Source organism: Salvelinus alpinus, chromosome 17, assembly GCF_045679555.1.
Source record: "Salvelinus alpinus chromosome 17, SLU_Salpinus.1, whole genome shotgun sequence".
In the NCBI taxonomy this organism is placed as follows: Eukaryota; Metazoa; Chordata; class Actinopteri; order Salmoniformes; family Salmonidae; genus Salvelinus; species Salvelinus alpinus.
In genome coordinates this window covers 45081315-45102339 of record NC_092102.1, presented here as the reverse complement: position 1 = coordinate 45102339, position 21025 = coordinate 45081315, and the positions used below count along the sequence as shown (strand labels likewise).

Genomic DNA, 21025 nt, shown 5'->3' with positions numbered 1-21025 from the left:
AGAGCCCCATTAACATGACACTCCAACATTCATGTTAAAGCCCCATTAACATGACACTCCAACATTCATGTTAAAGCCCCATTAACATGACACTCCAACATTCATGTTAAAGCCCCATTAACATGACACTCCAACATTCATGTTAAAGCCCCATTAACATGACACTCCAACATTCATGTTAAAGCCCCATTAACATGACACTCCAACATTCATGTTAAAGCCCCATTAACATGACACTCCAACATTCATGTTGAAGCCCCATTAACATGACACTCCAACATTCATGTTAAAGCCCCATTAACATGACACTCCAACATTATATAACAGCCATGTTAAAGCCCCATTAACATGACACTACAACATTCTATAATAGTCATGTTATAACCCCATTAACATGACACTACAACATTCATGTTAGAACCCCATTAACATGACACTCCAACATTCTATAACAGTCATGTTAGAACCCCATTAACATGACACTACAACATTCTATAACAGTCATGTTAGATCCCCATTAACATGACACTACAACATTCTATGGCAGCCATGTTAGCTCACCATTAACATAAGGGGAATATTTAAAACAATAACAAAAAGTCTAGAATCAAAATAATATTCTAAATGTTGGCTCAACTCTAAATATATGGCTCTTTGTCATACCCTGGCTCCTCTACTTACTGTGCTTGCTAGCCTTGGGTGTGATAGTGTGCTCCTTGCTGTCCTTCATGGCGATCTTCTTGCCAGCGATCTCATGGTATATGGAGGACAGGTACTCCTCAGGCAGGTCCTTACTGTCGTTGATGCCACGGTTCATTCTGATGTACTGTTCCTTGGTCATTTTGTTCTTCACCTGTAACACAACACAACGGTGGGGACCTCAGTTAACAAAAACAACTGGCCGTAGGTAGGTATGAACAGGCTAAATGACAGTCTGGTCGAGTTGTGGTGGTGGGTTCACAAAGGAAGGGTTGGGAGTTCAAATCCCAGATAGCAATGCATGGTAACTTTTTGGGCCTTTGTAGCTCAGTTGGTAAAGCATGTAACTCCAGGGTAGTGGGTTTGATTACCGGGACCACCTATACGTAAAATGTATGCATGACTGACTAAGTCGCTTTGGATAAAAGTGTCTGCTAAATAGTCAAGTTTGGACAACTACTCATTCCAGGTATTTTTTTTATTTATTTTTTTACATTGTAGAATAACTGTGTAGACATAAAAACTATGAAATAACACATATGGAATCATGTAGTACCCAAAAAGTGTTTACAAATCAAAAATATATTTTATATTTGAGAGTCGTCAAAGTAGCCTCACTTTTTTTTTTGATGACAGCTTTGCACACTCTTGGCATTCTCTCAACCAGCTTCATGAGCTAGTTACCTGGAATGCATTTTAATTAACAGGTGTGCCTGGAATTTATTTTTCTTAATGCGTTTGAGTCAATAAGTTGTGTTGTGAAGTCCATATGGCAAGAACAGCTCAAATAAGCAAAGAGAAACAACAGTCCATCATTACTTTAAGACATGGTCGGTCGAAGCGGAAAATTGAAATCACTTTTAAAGTTTATTCAAGTGCAGTTGCAAAAATCATCAAGCGCTATGATGAAACTGGCACTCATGAGAGGAAGACCCAGAGTTACCTCTGCTGCAGAGAATAAGTTCATTAGAGTTAACTGCACCTCAGAAATTGCAGCCCAAAGAAATGCTTCATAGTTCAAGTAAGACACAACTCAACATCAACTGTTCAGAGGAGACTGCGTGAATCAGGCCATCATGGTCAAATTGCTGCAAAGAAACCACCAAAGGACATCAATAAGAAGAAGGGACTTGCTTGGACCAAGAAACATGAGCAATGGACATTAGAGTGGTGGAAATCGGTCCTTTGGTCTGATGAGTCCAGATTTTTGGTTCCAACCTCTGTGTCTTTGTGAGATGCAGAGCAGGTGAACGAATGATCTCCACATGTGTGGTTCCCACCATGAAGCATGGAGGAGGTGTGATGGTCTGGGGGTGCTTTGCTGGTGACACTGTCAGTAATTTAGTGCTGCATCAGATGACCTGGCCTCCACAATCACCCGACCTCAACCCAATTGAGATGGTTTGGAATGAGTTGGACCGCAGAGTGAAGGAAAAGCGTGGGAACTCCTTCAAGAGTGTTGGAAAACCATTCCTCATTAAGCTGGTTGAGAGAATGCCAAGAGTGTGCAAAGCTGTCGTCAAAGCAAAGGGTGGCTACTTTTTAGAATCTCAAATATATAAAATATTTTGATGTGTGTAACACTTTTTTGGTTACTACATGATTCCGTACGTGTTATTCCATAGTTTTGATGTCTTCACTATTATTCTACAATGTAGAAAATAGTTAAAATAAATAAAAACCCTTAAATGAGTAGGTGTCCAAACTTTTGGCTGGTACTGCATTTTTGGACTATGCGCATATACACACACACACACACAGTCAAAAGTTATCGAACACCTACTCATTCAAGGGTTTTTCTTTATTTTACTATTTTCTACATTGTAGAATAATAGTGAAGACATAAAAACTATGAAATAGCACATATGGAATCATGTAGTAACCAAAAAAGTGTTAAACAAATCAAAATATATTTTAATTTCTGAGGCTGGTAACGCTAAGCCAGTTTCATCATAGCGCTTGATGGTTGTTGCAACTGCACTTGAATAAACTTTCAAAGTTCTTGAAATGTTCCGTCTCGACTGACCTTCATGTCTTAAAGTAATGATGGACTGTCGTTTCTCTTTGCTTATTTGAACTGTTCTTGCCATAATATGGACTTGATCTTTTACCAAATAGGGCTTCTGTATATCATCCCTACCTGGTCACAACACAACAGATTGGCTCAAATGCATTAAGAAGGAAAGGAATTCCACAAATGAACTTAAGGCACAGCTGTTAATTGAAATGCATTCCAGGTGACTATCTCATGAAGCTGGTTGAGAGAATGCCAAGAGTGTGCAAAGCTGTCATCAAGGCAAAGTGTGGCTATTGGAAGAATCAAATAGGTTTGATGTCCTCACTATTATTCTACAATGTAGAAAATAGTAAAATAAAATAAAGAAAATCCCTTGAGTGAGTAGGTGTTCTAAAACTTTCGACCGGTAGTGTATATACATAAACCCAGACTGACTGATTGGTTGGTGTTCTGACCTGTGGACTGTGCAGGTCTGTGGTCAGCATGATGATGGAGAAGGCCAAGACGTAGGCTGTGTCTGCACTGGCAAACTCCCCCTGTCTGCAGGGGCAAGATCATGTGGTGTCACATCAATGTAACACAGGGGGTGGGGTAGCGCATCAATATAACACGGGGGGGGTAGCGCATCAATATAACACGGGGGGTAGCGCATCACTATAACACGGGGGGGTAGCGCATCAATATAACACGGGGGGGGTAGCGCATCAATATAACACGGGGGGGTAGCGCATCAATATAACACGGGGTGGAGTAGCGCATCAATATAACACGGGGGGGTAGCGCATCAATATAACACGGGGGGGTAGCGCATCAATATAACACGGGGTGGAGTAGCGCATCAATATAACACGGGGTGGAGTAGCGCATCAATATAACACGGGGGGGTAGCGCATCAATATAACACGGGGGGTAGCGCATCAATATAACACGGGGGGTAGCGCATCAATATAACACGGGGGGGTAGCGCATCAATATAACACGGGGGGTAGCGCATCAATATAACACGGGGGGGTAGCGCATCAATATAACACGGGGGGTAGCGCATCACTATAACACGGGGGGGTAGCGCATCACTATAACACGGGGGGGTAGCGCATCACTATAACACGGGGGGGTAGCACATCACTATAACACGGGGGGGTAGCGCATCACTATAACACGGGGGGTAGCGCATCAATATAACACGGGGGGTAGCGCATCAATATAACACGGGGGGTAGCGCATCAATATAACACGGGGGGTAGCACATCAATATAACACGGGGGGTAGCACATCAATATAACACGGGGGGTAGCACATCAATATAATACGGGGGGTGTAGCACATCAATATAATACGTGGGGTGTAGCACATCATTATAACACGGGGGGTGTAGCACATCATTATAACACGGGGGGTGTAGCACATCAATATAACACGGGGGGTAGCACATCAATATAACACGGGGGGGTAGCACATCAATATAACACGGGGGGGTAGCGCATCAATATAACACGGGGGGTAGCACATCAATATAACACGGGGGGTAGCACATCAATATAACACGGGGGGGTAGCGCATCAATATAACACGGGGGGTAGCACATCAATATAACACGGGGGGGTAGCACATCAATATAACAGACATTAAAAACGCAACATCCACACAGTATCTATAATTGAGGATGTTCTTCATTACATACTGTAAAGTCCATGGAGAACAAGAGCACCTCCTCCCAGCTGCCCACTGCACTGAGGCTAGGTAACACGGTCACCACCGATAAATCCGTGATAATCGAAGACTTCAACAAGCATTTCTCAATGGCTGGCCATGCCTTCTTCCTGGCGACTCCAACCTTGGCCAACAGCCCCGCCCCCCCCGCTGCTACTCGCCCAAGCCTCCCCAGCTTCTCCTTTACCCAAATCCAGATAGCAGATGTTCTGAAAGAGCTGGAAAACCTGGACCCATACAAATCAGCTGGGCTTGACAATCTGGACCCCCTATTTCTGAAACTGTCCGCCGCCATTGTCGCACCCCCTATTACCAGCCTGTTCAACCTCTCCTTCGTATCATCTGAGATCCCCAAGGATTGGAAAGCTGCCGCGGTCATCCCCCTCTTCAAAGGGGGAGACACCCTGGACCCAAACTGTTACAGACCTATATCCATCCTGCCCTGCCTATCTAAGGTCTTCGAAAGCCAAGTCAACAAACAGATCACTGACCATCTCGAATCCCACCGTACCTTCTCCGCTGTGCAATCCGGTTTCCGAGCCGGTCACGGGTGCACCTCAGCCACGCTCAAGGTACTAAACGACATCATAACCGCCATCGATAAAAGACATTACTGTGCAGCCGTCTTCATCGACCTGGCCAAGGCTTTCGACTCTGTCAATCACCATATTCTTATCGGCAGACTCAGTAGCCTCGGTTTTTCTAATGACTGCCTTGCCTGGTTCACCAACTACTTTGCAGACAGAGTTCAGTGTGTCAAATCGGAGGGCATGTTGTCCGGTCCTCTGGCAGTCTCTATGGGGGTACCACAGGGTTCAATTCTCGGGCCGACTCTTTTCTCTGTATACATCAATGATGTTGCTCTTGCTGCGGGCGATTCCCTGATCCACCTCTACGCAGACGACACCATTCTATATACTTCCGGCCCTTCCTTGGACACTGTGCTATCTAACCTCCAAACGAGCTTCAATGCCATACAACACTCCTTCCGTGGCCTCCAACTGCTCTTAAACGCTAGTAAAACCAAATGCATGCTTTTCAACCGTTCGCTGCCTGCACCCGCACGCCCGACTAGCATCACCACCCTGGACGGTTCCGACCTAGAATATGTGGACATCTATAAGTACCTAGGTGTCTGGCTAGACTGCAAACTCTCCTTCCAGACTCATATCAAACATCTCCAATCCAAAATCAAATCAAGAATCGGCTTTCTATTCCGCAACAAAGCCTCCTTCACTCACGCCGCCAAACTTACCCTAGTAAAACTGACTATCCTGCCGATCCTCGACTTCGGCGATGTCATCTACAAAATAGCTTCCAACACTCTACTCAGCAAACTGGATGCAGTTTATCACAGTGCCATTCGTTTTGTTACTAAAGCACCTTATACGACCCACCACTGCGACCTGTATGCCCTAGTCGGCTGGCCCTCGCTACATGTTCGTCGTCAGACCCACTGGCTCCAGGTCATCTACAAGGCTATGCTAGGTAAAGTGCCGCCTTTTCTCAGTTCACTGGTCACGATGGCTACACCCACCCGCAGCACGCGCTCCAGCAGGTGTATCTCACTGATCATCCCTAAAGCTAAAACCTCATTTGGACGCCTTTCCTTCCAGTTCTCTGCTGCCTGCGACTGGAACGAATTGCAAAAATCTCTGAAGTTGGAGACTTTTATCTCCCTCAACAACTTTAAAAATCTGCTATCCGAGCAGCTAACCGATCGCTGCAGCTGTACATAGTCCATCTGTAAACTACCCACCCAATTTACCTACCTCACCCCCCATACTGCTTTTATTTATTTACTTTTCTGCTCTTTTGCACACCAGTACCAGTATCTCTTCTTGCACATGATCATCTGATGATTTATCACTCCAGTGTTAATCTGCTAAATTGTAATTATTCGATTTATTGCCTACCTCATGCCTTTTGCACACATTGTATATAGATTCTCTTTTTTTCTACCATGTTATTGACTTGTTTATTGTTTACTCCATGTGTAACTCTGTGTTGTCTGTTCACACTGCTATGCTTTATCTTGGCCAGGTCGCAGTTGCAAATGAGAACTTGTTCTCAACTAGCCTACCTGGTTAAATAAAGGTGAAATAAAAATAAAATAAAAAAACAGGTTTCCAGAGAGTGTATAAAATCTCAATGGCTCCCCCTGCAGGTAGCATACAGCCACTGACAGCCATATTCCTTACCCCTGGTTACACTCCAGATATCGGGCAGCAAACTTCTCCATGAGCCTGTCAATCTTCTGGGCCTCTCCTGGGAGCCGGAAGCCCTCCAGGAAAGCCCTCAGAGCAGAGACGAAGTCCCGGCCACAAAAGTCCAGCTGGTCCACATAGTTGTACATCACCTCCTTGTTGAAACGGATATTCTCCCCCAAGTACTCCCCTACCTGGGTCTATAGAGAGGAGAGTGGAGAGAGGAAATAAAAAGTTGTGTAAGAGTTTATTTTATTTAAGCTTTATATAACCACGGAAGTCCGTTATATACAACAGCATTTACAATGACAACATATTTTTGTACAAAGTAAAGACTGAGCACATCACAAAACCATCCTAGAGAGGATACTGAATCCAAGTTCTCCATGTTTGCCCAGTGATACAAGTCGGGTGAAGGGTTATGAGGTTGTGGTGAGGAGCTCACCGTATCCAAGCGCTCCTCTTGATGCAGGAACTGGGCGATTTCTTCCGCTGTGGTTCCCAGCATGCCTTGGTCTTGTAAGTACTGGACACCTCGCTTGGGCTTTTTGTTGAACCTTGAGAGATGGTGACACAAATAATCTATGGCTACTACAGATATATCATATCATTAGATAGGCCACGAGACATCTCCCTGACTGATAGACAGATACAGAGAAAGTCAGAGGGGAGGACAAAGGGAGTGCGACTCACAGCTCAATGCCATGCTCAATGACGTCCTTTTGTTGTTTGATGACCTCATACTGTTCTGGGTGGTCCGGCTGGGAGGACTGGACACTAGATGACACGGTAGAGTCCAGAGAGCTGACGCTGTCTCTACGAGACGCCAGCTGGTCGGGAAGCTTGAGCTCCGCACCCTCACCATCCGACGGCTGCTCCTGGCCTGGGTCACACACACACACAGCAGGGTCAAGACACACACCTAGTTGTTCACAGCTAGACACACACACAGCTCATTACACTCACCGAGGTTGGCCTGCAGGTTGGGGTTGACATACATGTCTCTGCTCCACTCCACCATGCATTTCAGAATGGACACCAGACACTCCAGGCCCTTCTTACGCAGACTCAACTCCTGGGAAAACACAGTACCAGTCAAAAGTTTGGACACCTACTCATGCAAGGGTTTTGTGTTCTTTATTTTTACTATTTTCTACATTGCAGAATAATAGTGAAAACATCAAAACTATGAAATAACACATATGGAATCATGTAGTAACCAAAGTGTTAAACAAATCAAAATATATTTTAGATTCTTCAAAGTAGCCACCCTTTGCCTTGACAGCTTTCCACACTCTTGGCATTCTCTCAACGAGCTTCCTGAGGTAGTCACCTTGAATGCTTTTCCAACAGTCTTGAAAGACTTCCCACATATGCTGAGCACTTGTTGGCTACTTTTCCTTCACGTAGAGTTCCAATTCATCCCAAACCATCTCAATTGGGTTGAGGTCAGGTGATTGTGGAGGCAAAGGTCATCTGATTCAGCTCTCCATCACTCTCCTTCTTGGTCAAATAGCCCTTACACAGCCTGGAGGTGTTGAAAAACACATGACAGTCCCACTAAGCCCTAACCAGATGGGATGGCGTATCACTGCAGAATGAGGTGGTAGCCATGCTGGTTAAGTGTGCCTTGAATTCTAAATAAATCACTGACAGTGTCACGAAACAAAGCCTCCCACACCATCACACCTCCTTCTCCTCCATGCTTCACGGTGGGAACCACACAAGCGGAGATCATCCGTTCACCTACTCTGCGTCTCACAAAGACATGGCCATCGGAACCAAAAATCTCAAATTTGGACTGAGACCAAAGGCCAGATTTCCACCGTTCTAATGTCCATTGCTCGTGTTTCTTGGCCAAAGCAAGTCTCTTCTTATTGGTGTCCTTTAGTAGTGGTTTCTTTGCAGCCATTCGACCATGAAAGCCTGATTCACGCAGTCTCCTCTGAAGAGTTGACGTTGAGTTGTGTCTGTTACTAGAAATCTGTGAAGCATTTATTTGGACTGCAATTTCTGAGGCTGGTAATTCTAATGAATTTATCCTCTGCAGCAGAGGTAACTCTGGATCTTCCTTTCCTGTGGCGGTCCTCATGAGAGCCAGTTTCATCATAGCGCTTGGTTTTTGTGACTGCGCTTAAAGAAACTTTTAAAGTTGTTGACATTTCCCAGTTTAAGACGTGAAGGTCAGTCAAAGTAATGATGGACTGTCGTTTCTCTTTGCTTATTTGAGCTGTTCTTGCCATAATATGGACTTGGTATTTTACCAAATAGGGTTATCTTCTGTATACCACCCCTACCTTGTCACAACACAACTGATTGGCTCAAATGCATTAAGGAAAGACATTCCACAAATTAACTTAAGGCACACCTGTTAATTGAAATGCATTCCAGATGACTACCTCATGAAGCTGGTTGAGAGAATGCTAAGAGTGTGCAAAGCTGTCATCAAGGCAAAGGGTGGCTTGTTTGAATAATCTAAAATATGAAATATATTTTGATTTGTTTAAAACTTTTTTGGTTACTACATGATTCCATGTGTTATTTCATAGTTTTGATGTCTTCACTATTATTCTACAATGTAGAAAAAAGTCAAAGAAGAAAAGATAAACCCTGGAATGAGTAGGTGTGTTCAAACTTCTGACTGGTACTGTACATCTCCTGTTAACGGTCGGTGACATCATTTACAGAGCTCAAAAACAAAGAAACAGATAAATGACTGAAAATCCAACCATGATTTTGTATATAATGTATAACTCTGTGTAAATTCCTCTGTCTGTATTCTGTCTCTAAATGTTGTCTATCACTAGCAGCACCATACCACCAGGTCAAATTCTGACTGTCAATGTATTTGGTGAATAAAAGTGATTCTAATTCTGACCATATTTGGTAGGTAACTACTGACAGGTCAGTGTGAGGTCACCTGTAGAGGGGTCATCCCCAGCTCCTGGCCACTCCTTCCCATGGCAATCTTAGACAGGTCATTCACCAGACGCTCAAAGATGTTGGCAGCGTTCAGGTCACAGTCGTAGTTCACATAGATATCCACCACACACTGAGCATCTGGGGTGAAGGGTTTGAAGAGGGGGAGGGAAGATTAAAATGAGACGGGTCTAAATGAGGGTTGAGTGGTATATGGTACATAAACAGCAGCATGTGTTTTTACTTGCACATATCCGTGTCAGGGTTTGAATGACCATCCACTTGTGTTCAAAGGAGCTGGATGACGTTTCCAGGATGGTCAGGAAAATCTCCCTGAAGAACACCTGAGTTCGAGAGAGTGAGGAAGGGAGGGGAGGGAGGAGAGAGTGAGGGGAGGGAAGGGAGGAGAGAGTAAGGGGAGGGAGGAGAGAGTAAGGGGAGGGAGGAGAGAGTAAGGGGAGGGAGGAGAGAGTGAGGGGAGGGAGGAGAGAGTGAGGGGAGGGAGGAGAGAGTGAGGGGAGGGAGGAGAGAGTAAGGGGAGGGAGGAGAGAGTAAGGGGAGGGAGGAGAGATTAAGGGGAGGGAGGAGAGAGTGAGTGAGGGGTGGAAAGAGAGTGAGGGGTAGAGAGAGAGTGAGGGGTGGAGTGGAGTAGAGAGAGTGATTTATTTTAATTCCCTGTTGCCTATTCTGAACTGAATGACAGGACTCTAAATAAAATCCCAGATTAAATCTCTATTTAACTCCTGCATCTCACACCTCAATCTGCATCTTGAGGTGGACTTTGAAGTGGGAGAGCAGGGTGAGGAAGATGGCGAGGGAGAGCTCGAACACCTCTGGCACAGAGGAGACACCGTTCTTCGAGAGGGCCACACACAGGTACTGCTTGATGGCGTTGACAAACATCTCGTGGGTGCGGAAGACAGGCCCCGCCCCCTGGAGCACAGACAGCAGCAGCTGCAGGGACACCACCTTGGAGCGCAGCTCATGAGACCTGAGGGCGAGAGAGAGAGAGGGCGAGAGATTGCGAGAGAGAGGGCGAGAGATTGCGAGAGAGAGATTGCGAGAGAGAGAGAGAGAGAGAGGGCGAGAGAGAGGGCGAGGGCGAGAGAGAGAGGGTAACAAAAACAGTGGAGAGGAAGAGGGGAAAGAAGAAGTTGGATAAAGGAGAGATGGAGGACAAACACAGGAAAAAGCCAGAGGAGATGGGGGGTGTAAATATTCAACAGTGTAGTATATGAATGTCTTGTACAGTCTATAGCCTCAGTTGAATATAGTTTTTTAGGTTTAAAGTAGAACACGTCCCTCTTATGTTTGGAAGCAGTGATCAGGCTCAGCATTCGTCTATTCAGACTCCCAGCCTCAGGGTTTGACATTAGAGACACTGAAGACACTCCGTCTAGAACTTAAAACCTCCAGAAAACCTCAGGATCTTTAAACACTAGTTATATCAAGCAAGTGGCAGCTAGTTATATAGTCCTGTATTCGGGCCTGGTGGTCTTCTGTAGCTTAGCTAGTAGCGAATGAACTTTGCAACACCCGTATAGTTGGTTCAATTCCCGGGACCATCCGTACGCAAAATGTATGCATGCACACATGAGTAAGTTGCTTATGGATAAAACAGTCTGCTAAATGACATTATTGTGAACAGAAAGCAGAAAATGTGGCCTTGGTTTAGGTGATGAGACCAAGGGAAAGGTGAAGTTGTGGGTGTGAACAGAGGGGAAGAAATGGCTGAAAGGCTAGTGGATGATGTCTCACTTTGGGTCAGGGGGTCCGTCCGCCAGCGGCTTCATGGAGAGCTTACAGAGGGATCGGAAGACCAGGAAGGCGTCTTTCTGCAGGATGTGTGAGAAACGAACAGCGTTCTGGCCACCCTGCATGGACTCTAAATCCTAAAAGACACAACGAGAAAAAAAATTACTAAAACAGAACAGCTTTAACTGTACCATGCAATTGTCAATACATAACTAAAAATGAGCATAACTACGTATAATTAATAAAGGGCAAAAATCATCAGGAATCACTGTTCCCATAAAACCTTTGATGTGACACATCCTCATTCCAAGATAAGAGATCACTCACCAAGATGTCTGTAGAGGACACAGAACCATGGTCACCCATAATGCCGTTCATCTGGTTCCTAACTGTCCTGGGTGTAGGGGGCGTCAGATCAGGGTGCTCTGGGGGTATGTGTGGGGGATAGTCCCCTGCTGTGTGGAGGGGTGGAACAGACCAGTCAGATACAATCAAATGTATTTTATAAAGCCCTTTTTACATCAGCAGATGTCACAAAGCGCTATACAGATACCAGCCTAAAACCCCAAACAGCAATGCAGAAGCAGAAACACAATGGCCTGGAAAAACTAGAAAGCAGGAACCTTGATACAGGTGTGTAAATGACAGACAAGCCCTGATTAACAAACTCTGTCCAGTCACTCCGATCACAACCAATTACTGACCTTGTGCAGTTTGGGTCTGTGGTTCTGGTTCTGCGGCCACTTCCTCCACCACATCAGTCGTTGGTTGCTCTGTTCGCTTTGAATCGACCTGCCCTCGTCCAGATGTCCCCCTCTCCCCTAATTCTGATCCCCCTCCCACTTCATTCCCTTCCTCTACTGACTGTGTTACCGCTGGTGGTGTTTCTGGAAGTAGATCATTAAAAACTATTGATGAGGAAAAAGACCAAGTGTAAAATTAATGAGGATGATGTGAGCTTCAGAAATGTCTTACAATAAAATCATGATCTACGGCAGGGCACTCCAACCCTGTTCCTGGAGAGCTACCCTCCTGTAGGTTTTCACTCCAACCCTGTTCCTGGAGAGCTACCCTCCTGTAGGTTAACTCCAACCCTGTTCCTGGAGAGCTACCCTCCTGTAGGTTAACTCCAACCCTGTTCCTGGAGAGCTACCCTCCTGTAGGTTTACACCAGGGCACTCCAACCCTGTTCCTGGATAGCTACCCTCCTGTAGGTTTACACCAGGGCACTCCAACCCTGTTCCTGGAGAGCTACCCTCCTGTAGGTTTTCACTCCAACCCTGTTCCTGGAGAGCTACCCTCCTGTAGGTTTTCACTCCAACCCTGTTCCTGGAGAGCTACCCTCCTGTAGGTTTACACTCCAACCACAGTTGTAAATAACCCGATTCGTCTCATCAACCAGAAAATGATTAACATGAAGTGCGTGGGCCTTCCGAATGGTGCAGCGGTCTAAGGCACTGAATCGCTTGAGGTGTCACTAGAGACCCGGGTTTGATCCCAGGCTATGTCACAATCGTCTGTGACCGGGAGTCCCATAGGGTGGAGCACAATTGGCCCAGCGTCGTCCAGGTTTGGGGAGGGTTTGGCCGGGGGGATTACTTGACTCACCGAGCTCTAGCGACTCCTTGTGGCAGTCTAGGCACCTGCAGGCTGATTTCGGTCGTCAGTTAAACAGTGTTTCCTCCGACACATTGGTGCAGCTGGCTTCAGGGTTAAGCGAGCGGGTGTTAAGGAGCGCGGTTTGGCGGGTCATTACTCAACTGTCGCCTCTCCCGAGCCCGTTGGGAAGTTGCAGCGATGAAACAAGATCGTACTTGAAAATGGGAGGGGAAAAAGGGGGTACATTTTTTATAATACATTTTAAAAATCAAGTGCGCTAGATTAAGGTTGGAGTGTAAACCTATAGAACGGTAGCAGGGTTGGAGAGCCCTAGTGTAAAGCTATAGAATGGTAGCCCCCCCCCAGGAACAGGGTTGGAGAGCCCTAGTGTAAAGCTATAGAATGGTAGCCCCCCCCCAGGAACAGGGTTGGAGAGCCCTAGTGTAAAAGCTATAGAACGGTAGCTCTCCGGGAACAGGGTTGGAGAGCCCTAGTGTAAAGCTATAGGACGGTAGCTCTCCGGGAACAGGGTTGGAGCCCTAGTGTAAAAGCTATAGAACGGTAGTTCTCCGGGAACAGGGTTGGAGAGCCCTAGTGTAAAGCTATAGAATGGTAGCTCTCCGGGAACAGGGTTGGAGAGCCCTAGTGTAAAGCTATAGAACGGTAGCAGGGTTGGAGAGCCCTAGTGTAAAGCTATAGAATGGTAGCCCCCCCCAGGAACAGGGTTGGAGAGCCCTAGTGTAAAGCTATAGGACGGTAGTTATCCGGGAACAGGGTTGGAGAGCCCTAGTGTAAAAGCTATAGAACGGTAGCTCTCCGGGAACAGGGTTGGAGAGCCCTAGTGTAAAGCTATAGAACGGTAGCTCTCTGGGAACAGGGTTGGAGCCCTAGTGTAAAAGCTATAGAACGGTAGCTCTCTGGGAACAGGGTTGGAGAGCCCTAGTGTAAAGCTATAGAACGGTAGTTCTCCGGGAACAGGGTTGGAGAGCCCTAGTGTAAAGCTATAGGACGGTAGCTCTCTGGGAACAGCACAGATCGATGCTAAGTATGAATACAAACAAGGCCAATACCTGGAGGTGGTGTCTCCTCTCTGTTCTCCTCTGTAGCAGCCACATCCTCCTCAGTCTTGCACTCCTCCGGTTGGCCATTGATGGTATTAAGGTCCGGTGTGCTGGCTGCAGGAGAAGGGGTCCCGTTGAGGTCTGGGGTGGAGTCTGACCGGGAAAAACCACCAGACATCTGCCCAGGGGAAGGGTTCTGCTGGGGCAGACATAGTCTATCCTTCTCCTGAGCCTCTATAGCCTGTATAGATGCAGGGAAATGAACAGACCGGCCATGATCAACACAACTAGTCAGACCACCAAACTAACAGCATGTCAATACCAAACAACGAACCAGTCAACTAACAGGACTAGGAGACACAGGCTGTCCCACCCTGACTCAGGAAGGAGACACAGGCTGTCCCACCCCGACTCAGGAAGGAGACACAGGCTGTCCCACCCCGACTCAGGAAGGAGACACAGGCTGTCCCACCCCGACTCAGGAAGGAGACACAGGCTGTCCCACCCCGACTCAGGAAGGAGACACAGGCTGTCCCACCCCGACTCAGGAAGGAGACACAGGCTGTCCCACCCCGACTCAGGAAGGAGACACAGGCTGTCCCACCCCGACTCAGGAAGGAGACACAGGCTGTCCCACCCCGACTCAGGAAGGAGACACAGGCTGTCCCACCCCGACTCAGGAAGGAGACACATAAACTAATGGAGAAATCGAGATACAAGGAGTGTATCCATTTCTCGTCTAGTTCCAGAGTCTAGTTTCAATCCAGATATTTCCATTCCCATTAGTCAATCAGCTTGCTCTAAGATGATACACACCAGCATCTATGATTGAGTCAAAGTGCTTGTTATAGACGACTGTGTACATATGAGAGTGATATGGACTGGTCTGGACTAGTCTGGACAGTAGTACACTGACCGCCTGCGTCTCCATGTGGGTGAAGATGACATTGACCATCTGTGTGAGCGTGGCCTTGGCGGTGGTCTGGTTGATGAGGTTACGGCTGGCCAGGTAGATGTTGTAACAGGTACGCACTGTCAGCAGAACCGTTCCCTCGTGGATCTCAATGTGAGGGGAGGTCACTGCCGTCAGCAGAGCCTACAGGAGAACAGAGAGGGGTCAGAACTAGGAATGCACAATTCCGGGAACTCCCCCCCCCCAAAAATCCCTGATTTTCCTGAACTCCTGGTTGGAGGGTTCGCAGAATCAGAAGGGAATAAGAAGGTTAATCTATAATCCTCCAACCAGAATTTCTGGAAAACCAGGGAATGTATTAAAAAGTTCCCGGAATTTTGCAACCCTCGTCCTGACAGACAGGGGACAGAGAATAAATACTGTCTTTAACTACCTTTGTGAATTATAGAAGAATTATCTTCTATACAGTATCTTTATATGTCGTAGGAATGTTTGTCAGTCCAATAAAACCTGTTATCAACCGTGATAATAGTGGCGGGCAGCTTGTTTGAACAAGACAGACTTTGGACCCTCAACTCTGGAGCTCCACTATGGGAAGCTGAAATGAGCTCTGGTTATGCATCATGTCTACTGTAAGAGACGGATGTGGCACCGGATATATCTGTAGTATCACTATGGGGACTGGGATGTGGAAAATAATGGGCAGGAATTTGTTCTGAGAGGCAACTAGGAGATATATACAGTACCAGTCAAAAGTTTGGACACAACTACTCATTCCAGGTTCTCTTTATTTAAACTATTTTCTACATTGTAGAATAATAGTGAAGACATCAAAACTATGAAATAACACATATGGAATCATGGAAACCAAAAAAGTGATAAACAAATCAAAATATATTTTATATTTGAAATTCTTCAAAGTAGCCACCCTTTGCTTTGATGACAGCTTTACACACTCTCGGCAATGTAGAAAACAGTAAAAATAAAGAAAAACCCTTGAATGAGTAGGTGTGTCCAAACTTTTGACTGGCACTGTATAAATAAGTAGCTATTCATAACAGGAGAGGTTTAAGATGGATGGGGTCCCTGCCAGACCTTGACGATCTGCAGTTGCACCCCCTCGTCTGTCTGTGGGCCCTGGAAGCAGTTACAAATGGTCTCCAGTAACCGGTCGATGAGCCTCTTCCCTGGAGCACTACTGTCAGAGGCATTGCCCGTGATGTGGCCATACGCAATGAGCTTCTGCCATGGGGAGAGGGGAGAGATTGTGGAGAGAGTGAGCATCTGTGGCATTTAGAAGGAGTCGGACATCCACACAAGTCAGACATTTCTGAGGAGACACAACAGGTGTACCAACACTAAGTCCTCCACCATGTGGCATTTACAAGAAAAAAAATCTAACAGACACGTACACAGTTTACAGCACGTATAAAAGGTGCAGTGAAATGCTTGCGTGCCAGTTCCCTAAACATTGCAGTACAATAATTGACATCAACAATAAATCAAAAAGTCAGATAAGAAATATGACACACAATAGGATATACAGTATAGAACTAGATTATAATAAATAATCTGATAGGAGGAATATAAGCACCTATTTCACACATGTAGAAGCATGTTTTATTAGTATTAAACATGTGTGAATTGGAAGTATGTTTGTTGCATATCCCAACTCCCCTTGGAAAGTGGGGTCAGGGCCAGGGTCAGGGCCAGGGTCAGGGTCAGGGCCAGACATTATCAACGGCGACCCTGGAGCAATTAGGCTTAAGTGTATTGCTCAAAGGCACGTCGACAGATTTTTCCCCTTGGGGATTTGAACTAGCGACCTTTCGGTTACTGGCCCAAAGCTCTAACCACTAGGCTACCTGCTGCTATGTCAAGTAAGACAGTGAGACAATAGGACAGTGACAATAGGACAGTGAGACAGACAGTAGGATAGTGACAAAAGGACAGTGAGAAAGTAGGACAGAGACAGTAGGACAGTTGAATAAGCTGTATATAATAGAACAGTGTGTGGTTGTGTGATAGGGACAATTTTACCTCTCTCCCACAATTCAAAACAAATCACATTTTATATCATATGTACCGAATACAACAGCTGTAGACCTTACAGTGAAACACTTACTTACGCTCCACACCTGTTGTATTCGGCGCATGTAACAAATAAAAGGTGATTTGAATTGTAATACGTATGGGTGTTGGTGTGTTTAAGTCCTTAGATGTATAAACTTGTGTACCTGTAGGCAGTCCAACGAGGTGCTGACAACGCGTGGGGACTTTGATTGACAGGCGAGCTCAAAAGGCAGTACATATTTGTCAGCTTCAATGTAGTTTGCTCGGGGCGGGACCACTGAGCCATCTCTGTAGAAAGGAGCCACAGCACGAGGTTATGACGACATGCAGGCTCAGGACATCACAAGCTTAATAACCACTAATGACAGCGGTGACTGCTTAAAAAGGATAGAGCATGACAGCTGTTTCCTGTAGCCTTCTAGTCGTTGTGCTAACACTAGATAGCAAAGGCTCCAGAAACTAACTTAAAAGTCCCGCAAACTGCACGCAGATATAATACTGCTAAAATATGTGTCACAAGATCCCTTTAATAAGTGCATCAAACCAAACACCTGTCCATGAGCTGCAGATACTTCTGGAGAGAAAGGGGTTTGAACTTACTTTTGCTTCTCAAGCTCGACTTTGATTTCATCTGTGAAGTGAAAAAAAAAAAGGAACAAGATTAGTAAGGTCTGAACTTTGACCTTTAGACCCGATGAACGCGTTTCTATCTGTATTTTAGGCATAACTGATCATTCATTTCACTAGCATAAAAATACCAGTATCAACATACAATGAATACAGTTAGAATTAGCAAAAACAAATCAACAAATGAAATGCAGTCATCAAACATCAAACAACCTCAAAACCCATAAACCTCTTGCTAATGACCAAAGACAATCTTATCGCCTTAACATTGGTGACAGCTTTGGGCAGAGCAAAGATCCTGTGTTCGAAGCAGATCTGTCAGAACAAGCTGAAATGCACCACTGGAAGTCACCATTTTCCTTATCTAGCCTAGTAGGTCTAAGCATTAGCAATAGTGCATACATACAAGGCCAGACGTGATGTAACCAAGTTGGGCTGTAGTATCCCAGAACTTCACATGCTGAGATGCTTGGCAACTGCTGACACACAAGACCCAAAGTTGTTCATCAAGGCAGGCCCACGAGGTAGAACAGGGAGCATCGAGTCCACCCTGTAGGTCTCAAGGCAGGCCCACGAGGTAGAACAGGGAGCGTCGAGTACACCCTGAGGAAATAGCCTACAGCCATTGTCGACTCAACCGCAGCTTGGCCCTGTGCGTCTTACTGTCTGTGTGATATCGGGAGGGGGGGGGGTTGAGAAATGAAGAGAGGAGAAGACAGAATTCCCACTGTTCGCTGCAACGATGAACATTAAAGTTGTGTTGTATAGTAAATATGAAAAAAGAAAACTGCCGACTCTTCCAAGGCTCATCTGGGATCCATAAACAAACCATTAGCTGTGGAAGCAGCATTATAGCCTAATTATTGCACCACTGGACATCTCCAGTTGCTCATCTCATCTCCCCTTAACAGCAAATAGAACTTGTGCTATAGTCTACATTTCATAATCTAGGACTGGGGTTCCCAAACTTTATCCACTCGGGGCCCCCCCTTCCAGCATTGGAGAACATCCTGCCCCCCCCCCCTAACTCCAGCGCATTCTACCATTACAACTTTCAAGAGAATATTTAAATCCGGACTGAGTTCCTGTTTTGGGGTGGGAACCACTGATCTAGGATACAGCACAGTAAAAAAGCACACAAAACAACTATGGTGCCAGTGTCTAGGACATTTAATTTCTCAATGGGGGAACCACAGTCAATTGGCCACTCACAGTTTGTGAAAAAGACCGGCTAATTTTAGTCAAAGGATGAGGATCCATTGAGGCATACTCATCGAGTGATTCCATATGAAACCAAGACAAAATAAATAACATTATTTGGGGGATTTTGTCTGGGTTTTGTATGGAATCACTCCATTATAAACATGTTATCGGATTAATGAAGCCCAAATCAAATCAAACTTTATTTGCCACATGCGCCGAATACAACAAGTGTAGACTTTACTGTGAAGTGCTTACTTACAAGCCCTTAACCAACAGTGCAGTTCAAGAAGAAAATATTTACCAAGTAGGCTAAAATAAAAAGTAATAATAAAAAGTAACACAATAAGAATAACGAGGCTATATACAGGGGGCACCGGTCCCGAGTCAGTGTGCGGGGGTACAGGCTAGTTGAGGTACTATCCTGTACCCACCCATCATCATAAAGAATTTGGGCTAAAACCAGGCAAGGAGGTTCTCCCGTCATAAACCAAACCACAAAGGACGCAACATCCGTGCCAATGAGAAAGGTATGCAATGAACAGAGCCTAAGTAAACTTAGTGTACAGTGTGCTGAATATGAGAGTCTATGAGTGGGCTGGGCAATGTCAATATGGGAGAGATTAATTTATTTGAAGCGAGCAAGGTCAACATTAACCCACCAGATGAATATGGTACTACTTCTGTACAGGGTTACCTGGCTGTGACAAAGATTCCAGTCGAGTCAATCAATACCTAACATTATCCATTCTGACCTTTGCCACCTAGGAAATGTGGACCTTCTCAAATAGTAATTGATTGCTGCTGATCTAGCTAGAAGTTCCCGCCATAAAGACGTAGGGTTTCAGACATTTTTGGAAGATGGGCAGGGACGCTATATCTCATACTAAACTGGAAGTAATAATGACCATTCATTTACAGTAAAATGTCACACATTATCCTTAATTTTACAGTAAAAGGTATACAGCTGGAACGTATCCTATTCAGATGACCAAAGACAAGTTTACAGGATGTATCTCTCAACAAACACAAGATTGGGTGGTGTGTAAAACTAACGTTATCCCTCCACTGCTCAATGGAAAAGAACAGACGTCCGAGTATCCTGGAGTTAATGTCGGGTTCACGTGCTAGTCGGAACAAGGAATTTCTGAAATGTCCCACTTGATAACTTGTTGTATTTAGGTAAAGGGTGATACCTAGTCAGTTGTACAACAATGCATTCAACTGAAATGTGACTTCTGAATTTAACCCAACCCCTCTGAATCAGAGAGGTGCGCTGGGCTGCCATAATCGATATCCACCTCTTCGGCGCCCGGGGAACAGTGGGTTAACTGCCTTGCTCCGGGGCAGAACGACAGATTATTACCTTGTCAGTTCGGGGTTTCGATCCAGCAACCTCTCGGTTACTGACCCAACGCTCTAACCACTAGACTACTTAGCCACACGTGCCGCGTTCAACAAATCCACAAGTCGGACATTTCCGAGTTTACTAGTTCCGACTAGCATCTGAATGCGGCATAAGTTGCCAGTTGATTTAGTTAGGTGGCAATGCTATGTGCTGTACAATGAATGGTCCAATGGCTAGGTATCACGGTAACTAGCCAGCCAGCCAGCTGTTAAAGTTGACAGTGATGAAAACATAGGACTCAGATCTATGACAAGGCACCCACTATAAACCAGTCAGCGTTCAAAAACTGAAGCGTTGAACATTATGCGGCGTTACAGCATAACGTTACACCGAACTGGCTAGCAAACTATAGTAGCTAGCTTGACAGTCAGGAGGCCATTACGAAATGAGTACCCAGTACTGTGTTAGTTAGCACGCAAGGGTTACCTAAAACATTGCATTGAAGAAACAAAACATGCCTATGGGTGCAATGTCCTGGAATAAAAATACAACTCACGTACCAAGTGCCACTTGACAAGCTTTACGCAGCTGGCTGTGCTGGCTCCGCTTCACCTCCTTATCCGATAGGATTTTTTCCAGCGCCCTAGACAGAAACATGCTCTTGGTTTTTGTGCTTTCTGCCTGCTTCTGGTGTTGTTGTTGAGCAATACGTTGCTGTTGCATCTCTTGATATAACTTCTGCTATCTCAGGCCGTCATCTTCGGCCTGGCACTGCGTAGATGCAAGCGAGAGAAAGACTAACGAAACCGAACTATCGGTGTCTTGTCGATTCACCGAGTTTGTTGATGATGCTAACTCAGCAGAGTCGCCATGTTGGTTACTACACGTCACGTCACG

The 21025-nt window shown here is 45.5% G+C and overlaps 1 protein-coding gene across 6 annotated transcripts in view; it reads right to left on the bottom strand.

Annotated features, from left to right (window-relative positions):
• Nucleotides 1–21025, bottom strand: part of LOC139543025 (brefeldin A-inhibited guanine nucleotide-exchange protein 2-like) — a 44098-nt gene extending 23073 nt beyond the window's left edge. For 2 of the 6 annotated variants that reach the window (XM_071349117.1, XM_071349120.1), the window contains exons 1-18: nucleotides 20689–21025; nucleotides 17554–17584; nucleotides 17118–17241; nucleotides 15976–16122; nucleotides 14884–15063; nucleotides 13977–14208; nucleotides 12012–12215; nucleotides 11635–11762; nucleotides 11311–11444; nucleotides 10309–10543; nucleotides 9797–9896; nucleotides 9554–9693; nucleotides 7600–7708; nucleotides 7327–7516; nucleotides 7079–7190; nucleotides 6628–6833; nucleotides 3172–3256; nucleotides 682–853 (exon numbers count right to left, since the gene is read on the bottom strand). In XM_071349117.1, coding sequence (XP_071205218.1) covers nucleotides 682–853; nucleotides 3172–3256; nucleotides 6628–6833; nucleotides 7079–7190; nucleotides 7327–7516; nucleotides 7600–7708; nucleotides 9554–9693; nucleotides 9797–9896; nucleotides 10309–10543; nucleotides 11311–11444; nucleotides 11635–11762; nucleotides 12012–12215; nucleotides 13977–14208; nucleotides 14884–15063; nucleotides 15976–16122; nucleotides 17118–17241; nucleotides 17554–17584; nucleotides 20689–20851 — 2692 coding nt within the window. In that variant the 5' untranslated portion in view covers nucleotides 20852–21025. The remainder of the gene's footprint in view (nucleotides 1–681; nucleotides 854–3171; nucleotides 3257–6627; nucleotides 6834–7078; nucleotides 7191–7326; nucleotides 7517–7599; nucleotides 7709–9553; nucleotides 9694–9796; nucleotides 9897–10308; nucleotides 10544–11310; nucleotides 11445–11634; nucleotides 11763–12011; nucleotides 12216–13976; nucleotides 14209–14883; nucleotides 15064–15975; nucleotides 16123–17117; nucleotides 17242–17553; nucleotides 17585–20688) is intronic. The other 4 variants (XM_071349122.1, XM_071349123.1, XM_071349119.1 and 1 more) reach the window with 3 other exon arrangements.